The 13,496-nt window shown below is 39.4% G+C and overlaps 1 protein-coding gene across 1 annotated transcript in view; it reads left to right on the forward strand.

The window, feature by feature from the left end:
• The window catches only part of LOC120525823 (EMILIN-1-like), a 195,986-nt gene extending 184,287 nt beyond the window's left edge, over nt 1-11,699 (forward strand). The window contains exon 8 of the mRNA XM_039748427.1: nt 6,827-11,699. Within this exon, the coding sequence (XP_039604361.1) occupies nt 6,827-7,149 (323 nt within the window). The 3' untranslated portion in view covers nt 7,150-11,699. The remainder of the gene's footprint in view (nt 1-6,826) is intronic.
• Nucleotides 11,700-13,496: the final 1,797 nt, after the last annotated feature.

Genomic DNA, 13,496 nt, shown 5'->3' on the forward strand with positions numbered 1-13,496 from the left:
GGGATGTGATCGCAGGCTGCTTGCTGTTTGCTGCTTATCAACACATTTAAAGGACGAAGCGTTTTAAAGTGGGACGGATCTACGAGTTTTTTCATAGGCTCTGGTAATTCTAGTGTTAAAAAGGTTTACAATTAAAGTATCATATGTGTTTACCCTAGGTATTTTTTGTGAAAATGATGTTTACATTAGTTAAAATATTATTTACATTGATGAAGAATCAATAGTCCTTTATCTTTTCCATAATGTTGCTCCCTTCCATATGGCTAACTTATTATCTGTTCATCCCAAGGACAGTGTGGCTGAGTCCCTCTTTAGTAAGTCCATCAGGTAAACAAATGCGTGCTTTTGAGTCTTGGAGCCTGCAGTCTTTTCAAGTGCTTTTGCTTCTTGTATATCTCATGTTTTATGTAAAGCAGCAAAGCCATATAGTTTATTTTTTTGCACTACATCACCCAATGTACATTTGCTCTCATAATGTGAACATTAGAAGGGGCATGGTTTTATATATAATCTTGTGCAGAAGGCAAATAAGGAAGCAGAGGACCAAAAAACAGTCGGGATGCCATACTGTTTACTACTAATGTCCATAAAAATGAGTAAAAATGAGCATGCTGTGGCCCAACAGAAAATTGGTGCAAAATCTACTTCTTAAGTGTCAACGGCTTCTCTAAACTCTCAGCTCCATTGAGCAGGTCCAGGTCTGAGAGCTCACTCATGCAGGACATTGTTGCTCTGAATGAGACACCATCTTATGAGAGTCCAGAAGGAAATGTAGCTTAGTTGACCAGAGTCATGACTGAGGTGCCCTACTAGAGCTAAGAGATGGTATTAGCGCTGGCACTCCCTCTTGTCCCGGTGGGTTATTATGTACCTTTTTCGAAGCTGGAAGGGGTTCCTCAGATGCTCATGCATGACACTTGTTAACTTCAAAAAACATCACTTTCCTGTACATACAGAAGTCGTCTCCACTCAACATTTTACTTGTAAAGTGAACAATCTCTAACAAAAAGAAATACTTATAAAATATATTTCAAAAAATTCCGCTGCTAGATCTGTGAATATATTTTAAAATATTTTATAATACTTCCAAGATGAATATATTACAATATCTTGCATTATACTAAAATGTACTGTCACAAAAACAATCACCAGACATTAAAAAGGTTTGGGGCAGCCACCCATATAATAAACCCTGGCTGCAAATGGGTCTGAGATATTTACAGGTTTGAGTCCAAAACAGAACTCATTTTATGGTGAAAATATGGCGGCTTTAAAGGCCAGTGCAGGAAGTGAAATCATTGGGAACAGAAGTGACGTCATCAATAGTGCCGGGACTGGAAGTGACGTCATCAATGGCGCCGGAACCTAGTGAGATTTCCCATGGATGGTCTGCAGGGAATTGAGAGAGAAAGTTAGTGCAGCTCGCCACCCCCTGGTCTGGCGTGGTACTACTATTATTCAGGCCCTTTAGCTGTCTCCTAATCACACATGTGTGACAGTACATTTTTGTAATTTCTGTATACTGCAATAAATTTTTTAAAATATAAAAAGTACTTGTCAGTATATTGAAAAATACTAGGAATAATATACCGTAAGATACTTTTTAGAAAGCAATATATTTTAAATATACTGCAAGTTTTAGTTCTAATACACTGTACAATATATTTTAGTTTTTATTTTAAGATACATGTCATTTTTGGTATATTTTAAAATATATATTAACATGGAATTGAAAATATTATATATAGATATCTTCCAGGTGTTTCTTGTATTGAGACATGTTCTAAACCAAATGACACTGTGGCAACACAAATTACAAAAAAATAGAAACATTAAGTAGTAATATTGTAAATTGATGCCTATGAATTCTTCCTGCTTAAACTGCCTTTAGTGAGTTGTAAGGAGTGCAAAATAAATTGGAGTCAGCAGGAAGACTGTGTTCAACTCTTACACAAGTAAAAAGATAAGACATGAATGATTTTTCTTCAGTCTCGACACATAAAGTCTATTGCTTGTGTTTTTCATGATATAATTGCAAATGTTTTTTTTACAGTATATTAAGGAAAATGTACTTATATATCTGATATAATCTTAAAAATATATGTTTGAGGTTCATTTTCAGTATGTTAGATTATATTGAAATTTACATCAACATATTTTTTGATTTTATTCTAGTATATTTCATTTTTGTAAGGGTTTGCAGATTGTCTAAGCTTTGTGCCAGTACTTTAGTCACAAGTCACCAAACAAATATCTTAAATAACAACAAAAGCCCTCCTTGTTTCTCGTGACTCTTTTATGTTGGTGTACTCCCCATAATACATATGCTCACCAAACAGCTGCATTAACCATCAGTGTCACTTGCCACCCCTTATATGAGGTATGAACTTAAAGCAACCTTGTAAATGTTGAGATATTTTGCAGTTCAATGGCACTCAGGGAGTAGGGGAACGCAAGGAAAATCTACAATAATAATTAATGTTCTACCTATCCTGAAGTTTTAAACATTGAACAATACTAAATGTTAGCATTATTTAGTGATATGTTTTCCATCCATCCATCCATCCATCCCCTTCCACTTATCTGAGATCGGGTCCCGTGGGCAGCAGACTTCCTGCTCCCCGGCCACTTCTACTAGCTCTTCCGAAGTAATCCCGAGGCGTTCCCAGGCCCGCCGAGAGACACAGTCCCTCAAGCGTGTCCTGGGTCTTCCCCAGGGCCTCCTCCCGGTTAGACATGCCCGGAACACTCCACCAGGGAGGCGTCCAGGAGGCATGCCCGATCCACCTCATCTGAATCCACTCGATGCGGAGGAGCAGTGGCTCTACTCTGAGCTCCTCCCGGATAACTGAGCTTCTCACCCTATCTTTAAGGGAAAGCCCAGGCACTCTGCGGAGGAAACTAATTTCAGCCGCTTGTATTTGCAATCTTGTTCTTTCGGTCACTACCCACAGCTCATGACCATAGGTGAGGGTAGGAACGTAGATCGACCGGTAAATTGAGAGCTTTGCCTTACGGCTCAGCTCCTTTTTTGCCACAACAGACCGATGCAGAGCCCGCATCACGGCAGGCGCTGCACCAAACTCCCGCTCCATTCTTCCCTCACTCGTGAACAAGACCTCGAGATACTTGAACTCCTCCACTTGGGGCAGGATCTCGCTCCCAACCCTGAGAGGGCACTCCACCCTCTTCCTGCTGAGGACTATGGTCTTCGATTTGGAGGTGCTGATTCCCATCCCTGCAGCTTCACACTTGGCTGCGAACCAATACAGTGAGAGCTGAAGATCACAGCCTGATGAAGTAAATGGGACAACATCATCTGCAAAAAGCAGTGACCCAATCCTGAGCCCACAAAACTGGACCCCCTCAACGCCCTGGCTGCGCCTAGAAATTCTGTCCATAAAAGTTATGAAATAGAATCAGTTACAAAGGGCAGCCCTGGAGGAGTCCAACTCTCACCGGAAACAGGTTCGACTTACTGCCGGCAATGCGGACCAAGCTCTGACACTGGTTGTGCAGGGACCAAACAGCCCTTATCAGGGGATCTGGTACCCCATATTCTTGGAGCATCCCCCACAGGATTCACTGAGGGACACGGTCGAAGGCAAAACACATGTAGAGTGGATGGGCAAATTCACATGCACCTTCCAGGACCCTGATAAGGGTGTAGAGCTGGTCCACTGTTCCGCGACTTTTCCAGGGAGGCTGAGGAGTGTGATCCCTCTGTAGTTGGAATACACCCTCTGGTCCCCTTTCTTAAAGAGAGGGACCACCACCCCGGTCTGCCAATTCAGAGGCACTGTCCCTGATGTCCATGCAATGTTGCAGAGGCATGTCAACCAATACAGTCCTACAACATCCAGAGCCTTGAGGAACTCTAGGTGTATTTCATCCACCCCCTGGGGCCCTGCCACCAAGTAGTTCTTTGACCACCTCGGTGACCTCAGTCCCAGAGATGGGAGAGCCCACCTCCAAGTCCCCAGGCTCTGTTTCCTCATTGGAAGGCATGTTAGGGGGGTACTCCCCCAACCGACCCACAACGTCCCGAGTCGAGGTCAGCAGCACACCATCCCCACCATACACAGTGTTGACACTGAACCACTTTCCCCTTTATAGACGCCGGAAGTCGTTCTCCATGGCTTCCCCAAACTCCTCCCACACCCGAGTTTTTGCCTGAGCAACCACTGAAGCCGCATTATGCTTGGCCTGCTGGTACCTATTAGCTGCCTCTGGAGTTCCACAGGACAAAAAGGTCCTGTAGGACTCCTTCTTCAGCTTGACAACATCCCTCACCGCCGGTGTCCACCAATGGGTTTGGGGATTGCCGCCATGACAGGCACCGACCAACTTACGGCCACAGCTCCGGTCAGCTGCCTCAAAAATAGAGGCACGGAACATGGCCCCCATTCGGGCTCAATGTCCCCCGCCTCCCTCAGGACGTGGTCAAAGTTCTGCCGGAGGTGGGAGTTATAGCTATTTCTGACAGGGGACTCTGCCAGATGTTCCCAGCAGATCCTCACAATACGTTTGCGCCTACCAGGCCTGACCGGCATCCTCCCCCACCATCGAAGCCAACTCACAACCAGGTGGTGATCAGTTGACAGCTCCGCCCCTCTCTTCACCCGAGTGTCCAGGACATGTGGCTGCAAGTTCAATGACACAACCACAAGTCAGTCATCAAACTGAGGCCTAGGGTGTCCTGGTGCCAGGTGCACATATGGACACCCCTATGCTTGAACATGGTGTTTGTTATGGACAATCTGTGACGAGCACAGAAGTCCAATAACAAAACACCGTTCGGGTTCAGATCAGAGGGGGTCCATTCCTCCCAATCATGCCCTTCCAGGTCTCACTGTCATTGCCCAAGTGAACATTGAAGTCTCCCAGCAGAATGAGGGAGTCCCCAGAAGGTGTGCCCTGTAGCACCCCCTCCAGGGACTCCAAAAAGGGAGAGTACTCCAGACTGCTGTTCTGTGCATACGCGCAAACAACAGTTAGGACCTGTCCCCCCACCCGAAGGTAAAGGGAGGCTACCTTCTCGTCTACTGGAGTGAACCCCAAAGAACAGGCTCCAAGTTGGGGGGCAATAAGTGTGCCCACACCTGCTCAGCGCTTCTCACCAGGGGCAACTCCAGAGTGGTAGAGAGTCCAGCCCCCTCAAGGAGATTGGTTCCAGAGTCCACGCTGTGCGTCGAGGTGAGCCCAACTATATCTAGCCGGAACCTCTCAACCTTGTGCACTAGCTCAGGCTCCTTCCCCTTCAGAGAGGTGACATTCCACGTGCCAAGAGCCAACTTCTGTAGCTGAGGACCGGACCGCCAAGGTCCCCGCCTTCGGCCACCACCCAACTTACACTGCACCCAACCTCCTTGGCCCCTCCTACAGGTGGTGAGCCCATGGGAAGGGAGACCCACGTTGCCTCTTCAGGCTGTGCCTGGCCGAGCCCCATCAAGCCCCACCTCCAGGCCTGGCTCCAGAGGGGGGCCCCGGTGACCCACGTCCAGGCGAGGGAAAATGCCATCCAAAGTTTTTATTCTTCAGGGTAGGTTAACTGAACCGCTCTTTGTCTTGTCCCTCACCCAAGACCAGTTTGCCTTGGGTGACCCTACCAGGGACAAAAAGCCCCAGACAACAGAGCTCCTAGGATCATTGGGACACGCAAACCCCACCACCATGATAAGGTGGCGGCTCGAGGAGGAGGATATGTTTTCAATAAGATGTATATTGTTGGGTCACCTTAGAGGTGTCAGGAAGATACGAGAAAGAGAGAGGGAGAGGGACAACCAGAGAATGAACTGACATTAGTCATACTGAAGGTGGTTCTGTGCTGCTGAGGATCACTCTAATGTAAGGTGATCTAATCCTCTCTATGACACACTACTGTACTATTAAGTAGTTTTAGCCAAAAAAAAAACATTAAATAGAAATATGTAAAGAAATGAGCCCGGGCTTCTTCATATGTATGGCAGTACATTTTTATAATGCCTCACAGAAATTGCTGTCTTATTATTGTCCAAAAATAAGTTTTTCTTATGTTTTGTAATTATTGTGTGTGTTTCAAGAGGGTTGCTGCTGTTGTTTTTTATAATATTTCTGTAATTGTATTTTGGTAAAAGCTACATTTCCTTTTGGGGCAAATAAACTTCTCTCTACAATAATAATAATAATTTTTATTATTTACATTTATATAGCGCTTTTATTACTACTCAAAGCACTTCAAGTGGGGAGCCACTAATGTGTAGCATCCACCTGAATGATGTAACGGCAGCCATTTTTACACCACAACTCTCACCAGACATTAGCTGTTAGGTGGTGAAGTGGTGAGAGAGATAGCCAATTAGAGATAGGGGATGATTAGGGGGTCAGAATGACTAGGCTGTGATGGGCAATTTGGCCTGAACATTGGGATACACTCTACTCTTTATGAAGGATGCCCAGGGATCTTTTATGACCACAGCGATTCAGGACCTCAGTTTTACAACTCATTTGAAGGACAGCACCATTTTTACAGCACAATGTCTCCATCACTGCACAGAAGCATTGGGGTCCACATTCAGAACATCTCTTCCAGCAGCAACACAAGTTTTCTTAGATGGTCTCCCATCCATGTACTGGCTGGGCCCTGAACATGCTTAGCTTCAGGTGGATGACCTGTTCTGATGTGCATGTGGTCTATCTATCTATCTATCTATCTATCTATCTGTCTATCTATCTATCTATCTATCTATCTATCTATCTATCTATCTATCTATCTATCTATCTATGTGCCCATATAAATAATTGCTTTTGTCCTTAACACAATCACAATTTGATTTTATCATTTCAGGAATATTCACTGCACCTGTAAGTGGACGTTACTTCTTCAGTGCCATTCTGACAGGCTTCAATAACGAGAAGATTGAAGCAGTGCTGTCTAAATCCAACTTTGGAATCGCAAGAGTGGATTCTGGTGGATTTCAGATCGAAGGACTTGAAAACAAACCCATAGCTGAAAACAAACAAACACCTGGCTCACTGGCTGTCTTCAACATCATCTTGCATTTGAACGAAGGAGAAACAGTCTGCATTGACCTAGTCATGGGCAAACTGGCATTCTCTGATGAGCCGCTTACAATTTTCAGTGGGGTCCTGTTATATCAAGATGAGTAGTGCTGCTCAGTACTGCTGGAAAGACGGCTTTTGTTGTTGTTTCAGTTGATATCTAATAAAATAATAAACACAGGATGATAATGGGCTAGTGGAGCATGCCATATCATAAAGCAGATACAATTCTGAAAATAAGCTGTGGAATAGCTGACACTGAGACATGCCTTCATCTTACCTGATTGTCCTACTGGCTCTAGTGGATTTTAATTCTTCTGAACAATTTTTCCATTTGACTTTTTGTAATTTTGTATGATGAAGTTTCAAAAACGAAAAAATGCATTGCTGTAAAGAAGGTTGAAAAGTTCATATTTTTACTTCCAAGCTTTTAGGTAATTAAAACGAAAGTGTATATTATTTAACAAAGAATTTCACTGCCAACTCCTGGTCCTCTAGTAATTTTTCTTGTTTTTTCTTTCTTGTTTTAGAATAGCAAATGTAAACATTTAGAAACAGGCCATGCCAACCACTAATAAAAATAGCGGTATCTATTTTTTGTTGCTCACCAGGCAAAAGGGGTCACACATAAACTTCATCATGTTAAAGCAAAAACAAGGCAGACATTTTTATGTTCCAATTCTTTTGATGTTACAGAGCTTTAAATGTTGTGTCTGAATTGTTTTGTGGCCTTTGTGTTCATTTTTGTCAGGTTAGACTGTAAACTAAACACTTTGAGGATACGTTTGAGAAATATTTGTTATTTAATCATGCATGCTTTCACGCTTGTAAAATGGAGAAAATGTTACTTTACGTTTACAGCTGTTGCTATTAAAGTATTGGGCTGCCTACAAAGCCATTATTAAGGGTTCTGTTTACTGTGAAAACCTGAAGGTTTCTCTGGTAGCCATATAAAAAGCAAATTTGGCAACATTTAAATGACTTGACAGAGAACTGAATTGTAGATAGAAGTGGGGTCTGGCTGTTACAGTTGTGACTGAAGGTGACAATATAATGAAATAGTACATGTCTGAATGGGGAAAACTGAACAATTTGCTTAACTATAAATTTAAGTCTTATTTATATTCTTTAAATACTTTCCCTCAAAAAGGAGTTGCAGTATGGGCGTTCTCCTGTACTGCTAAAATATTGGACCTTGGTGAGGGCATTATATTAATAACCAAAGAACACTGAACCCGCCACTCATGGATGCATGAAACACTTTTACTGGAGTCTATGCTTACAATATAGCATATAGTTGAAGGACCATAGGAACACTGGAGAGCATCTGTTTAAAAATGAGTCCTTCAAGAGGACAATTCCATTTGCAAAGTCCTTTTTCCATTTGCCAGCCTTTTGTGTATCTTCCTTTTATGCATAGAATTGCTTTGAGAACATGGTCCTGCGGCCAGGTTATAGCCAATATCTCCTTTTGTACTCTCTTTTAAGCAATATTAAGATTTTCTAAGCTACTAAGATAATTCAAATCTCAAGAAAGGTCCACTTTTTTAAAATAGAATAATAATAATAATATTAAATATGTCCCACATCTCTTCAATGAACCTTACTAACACCTATATATGATTTTATAATACAAGTGTAGAATGTGAAACAAAGAATACTCTTCATTCTTTACTTAAGTTGGTAACACTTCAGTTTAGATATTGCAAAAATGCATCTATTACTCATTTACTCTTATGTAGCAAGACCTTGACAAAGTCTTCTTTTGGTCTTCATGACACTTACGAAACATCAGCATATTGGTTATTCATCTCTGTGGAACGTGACATAAGGACATGACGGTAAAATTACTTGATAATATGGAGGATTCACAGGTCTTATACCAAATATGTAATATGAAGAGAAATGTGTCTCAGTTAAGCCACCTCAGACCAGCCAAGTGAAGTTTTGTTATTAGGTCACATTGCAGAGATGAATAAACACTTTACTGATGCTTTGTAAGAGTTATAAAGACCCAAGGAAGTGCACGTTAAAGTCTTGTTACAATATGGGGAATGAGAAATAGACGCATCTTTGCAGTGCCCAAACTAAAGTGTTACCATTAAGTCTAACCAGATGCACCGAGCAGATGAACACTATTATATAAATAAGTAAAGGTCTGTTTAAAGTTAAATGTATAACTAACTTTAAAGAAGGATGAGTTTATAATAATGGAAGTATGAATTGTTCTAACATCTACAGAAACTGATAAAATCATCCATCCATTTCCTAAACTGAGTATCTGCTGGAAATGCTGGAGCTGAGAGGTGCTATCTCATTACACGTGTCATGATTTTCTCATTACTATTATTTTTTGGTTATGTTCTGTCCTTTTTGATTCCGTTTGCGTAATATTCTTTGCTTTCTGTTATGGTATATTTATTCTATCGCTATGACAGTGACATTACCACACCACCATTTTTAATTGTGATATTATCACAAAAGACACCAGATTATGCTCAGTTTCATTGGCCATATTACATATAGCAACAGAATCCATTGCTACAAAGTGTCTGCTACCATTATTTTGCCTGATGTCATTGTAGGACCAGTATTTAAGATGGTGGCGCAGTATGTTCACTATCTACTTTTATCTATATTTCATAAAAAAAAAAGCAATTTAATGAGGGAAACGACTTTTTGCTTTTGTTTTTGGCTAAGATTTTTAACACACCATTTTTGAACTGCCTCCAGATTTTTGTTCCTTCTAATTTTGACCTTTTGCTTTCTAAATGCTATTCTTTCCCTAGTCTCCCTTTGTCAGTTCTATTTCCTGGCACATTATTTTCTTTCTTTCTTTCTTTCTTTCTTTGGCTTTGAGCTCCTCAGAACACGGGACTTTTACTCCGATACCTACATTTTGGTGTATTTTATTATGTGCATATTCTATCACTCGGTAGTTTTAGGAATAAGAGTCTTCAGACGTTTCAAGTCTTCTGAAAACTGTATGCACCACACTTTATCATATGATATGCTGTATTATACAAGAATAGACTACGTTTGTAAAATAAAAAGGCGCCAACCATTTATTGACATTTAAAAGGACAATGGATGGGTGTCCACGGCTAACAAGAACCTAGAAAAATGGGTTTCCGCAAATTTTGATACTTATGCAAACATTTACTAAGCAAACATTTTTTCAGAACAAACATACTCTTGTTAAATATGTAGTCTTTCAAAAGTGTCAACATTAAGACTGCATTTCTTGATTACTTATCGAGTATGTTTTATAAAGGGGCACTGGTATAATTTAAAAACACTTTAATATAACATTATGGTAGGATTGCATATCATTCCACTTGTGCTTACGATATTGACTTAACTCTCTTCTGTATCATGTTAAAATTTATATTAATTGTGATCATTTGTGAACTTTCAAGTAACATGACACTGTAGTGTAGATGGAAAAAGAATAGCAGTCCAACCCCTGATTTGACACAACAATTGAAATCAATCATTTAGACGAATTTTAAAAATCCATATAGAACTACTCAGGTAATAATTTAACATAAGAAATATTTCTGATTAAATTACAATAAGCCACAATATTTTAAAATCAGAAATATTTCTAATAAAAATCCACTAAGCCACATTCCTCTCTAATTCTTTATTGTGTTATAATGAATCTTTTAGCAATATAACCCTAAAGGTTCAGCACTGCATATCATCTGAATTTCAATAAAGTGACTTGTATTGTTTGTTTAAATACTAAAGAATTTCACTGTAGAACTGTGTAACGATGAATTCAAATCTTAAAAAGATACTATGTCAGAAATAATAAGGTATGTGACTTTAAAAAAAAATTTTGCTTGCATTACGCACTGACATAATTTTAGAAAATACTTTATGAACAGCATTAATTGGCGCGTAACTCTTAAAAATATTCAATTATTAAGCGCAAACAGATACACAAAGAAGCATTTTTATAGCACAACATATCAAATCAGGGGTATACATTTTCAATACCCGTGCCTTTCTATGTGTGTCTGTGCTCACTTGTGCACTGTATGCTATTCAGGGATATTCAAATATAGCAGGTTGATTTTAAAATGAAGAATTGTATTTTCAGTGACTTAGCTTGGTAATATTACCTGTTTTCCCAGTATCAAAGCTTTTATTATTTAGTCTAAGGTGCATATCTGCAGACTCTATATACTACACTGTACAGTAAGACTTCACTTTTCCCTAAATGGTCTTGTATATTAGTTCAGAGGCAGCATTGCAAGGGAGTATTAACTGTTTATTTAACTCATTTGCAAATGTTAGATGTAGCACAATTAAAGCAGAATTCTTAGAATTTTCTGCATTTACAGTATGTTAGACATTAGGAAGTTGTAAACTGTTTCCAAGTAACTCTGTTAGCAGCCACCATTCAAATAAATTTGTATCTCTAACAGAGCTCAGAGGCTTTTTCATTGATGTACTTATTAAATCTGACTATGTGAAAACAGAAATGTGTCTTGAGATTGTACAGGTTTTCTAAGTCTGTGACAATTTTTGTTGTAAGTGTATGGATTCCTTTTTTATTTTGCATCCAAAAAATGTATATTGAAGTGGAAACACTCCATAAAAACGTATCTTAAAACTTGAAGACCAAATAAAAGCTTTCCAATTATTCATCTTGTTGTAACCTGCTGTATGCAAATATCTTTTTCTCCTGTTCCTATTCTCTCAGTAGATGGAATAATGGTATGGACTGCTTCCTTTGTACAGTGAAATGGTTGCATCTTCACTATTCTTTTGTAAAAGATTTGAAAGTCTTTGCAGGTAATAAGACTAGGGGGCTCTGCCCCCTGTTCACCAACCCCTGAGCCGGAACTACGAGTTAGCCATTTTGCGGATCTGCCAGTCGTTGTATGGGCATGCAGATGAACAATTTAAACAGATTGCTATTTTCATGGAAATTGTTTCATAGGCGTAATAGACCTAACTATTTTATATTACAGCGAGTAATTAACCATAGTTAAATATAGTAAAACGTTAAAAATTGAAAGAAAATTATGTTTCATGTTGCGTTAAAGGTATTTGTTGCGTTATACAATTTTGTTCTGTTTGTCTTTGAAATTAACACACAAATACTTATTAAACTTACACTTTTACTGTAAAACTTCAGTAAAAACAATTTTTGGATTAACTTTTCATCAATATCACATTCAATTTTGATTATGTGTTTGGACTTACAATGCAACGTATAACTGCCCGTGAGTGAATATCATTTTTTTCTCTCTAATAAATTAACCGACTTTTTCAAATGTTTGTTCCTGTGATTTGTTAATTGTCATAGCAAAAGCTATTGATAACGGGAAACTGTAAAAACTTTAATACGAATGGCATATCAAGATCTCTTTTGGTGTGTAATGTTATCCGCAGAAGATGTACTAGATTATCTTTCATGTCACCTGTTAAAAATTTACATGTAATTGTTGTGTAACCGATCGATAATTTTCATGTTAATTCGTTTGACTTCATCGTTTCTCAGTGCTAGGATTGCCCGTATTTCTTCTGTTGATAACCCTTCAGGATGAAATTCATCAATAAGATTTGGACATAACAAGTCTTCTTTTATTGGGATCTTAAAGTGAGGAAAATGTAAAAATTTATAAGAGCTGAAAGTGCAGGAACTGTGTCTGCCAAAAGGATTTACACAAATGATAGGTGAGTGGTCTGTGGGTGTGGTTGTAAATGGTTGAGAGGAGAGTGGGACTTGAGAAAATCTCTTGGCAAAAGTCTTGTCTCATCTCAAGATTTTCTTTTATAACAGAGAAATGTCCAAAATGAATTTGTTTCCAAACATAGGCACTTCTCTATTTCTTTATGAAATGTTGCCATTTGAGATGTTTTGTTCCCCTAAAGAATTTAACATTTAACTGAGGAATTAGTAATCCCTATCTTAACTTTTTGTCAGTTTTTTTCCCTATTTAAACGTTGAACTGATGTGACAACAACAGTGCAGCTCAAAGTCCTTAACAAATAACAATACCATACCTTTTTTAAAGCCTGCTCAGTCCTAAGTAGGGTTGCAGGGCAAATAAAAATAAAATAAAATAGAAAGGAACACATTGTAATGGATACATTGGCAAAAGTCAGTGTCCTATTTGAAAATATATGCTATGGTAAAAGAACCAGAAAGAAAAAACCTCCAGCCATTACAAATACAGTAATGGAAAAAATAACCACAAGGTGAAATGAATGTCTGAGATTATGAATCATGAGGACAGGCATTTCAAAATTAATTACAACACTAGAACTTTAGAGCAATTGTGACAAGAACACGCCATTCACCCCAACAAGCTCGCCCATCTTATTTTCCAAGATTGTTCAAAATAACACCAAGTCGAGACCCGAAGGCCCCTAAAGTCCTGCTCTCTACAACATAACATCACGTACTTGTGATTCCATTTGTGAAAAAAACCTTT

Source organism: Polypterus senegalus, chromosome 3 (assembly GCF_016835505.1).
Source record: "Polypterus senegalus isolate Bchr_013 chromosome 3, ASM1683550v1, whole genome shotgun sequence".
Taxonomy (NCBI): Eukaryota; Metazoa; Chordata; class Cladistia; order Polypteriformes; family Polypteridae; genus Polypterus; species Polypterus senegalus.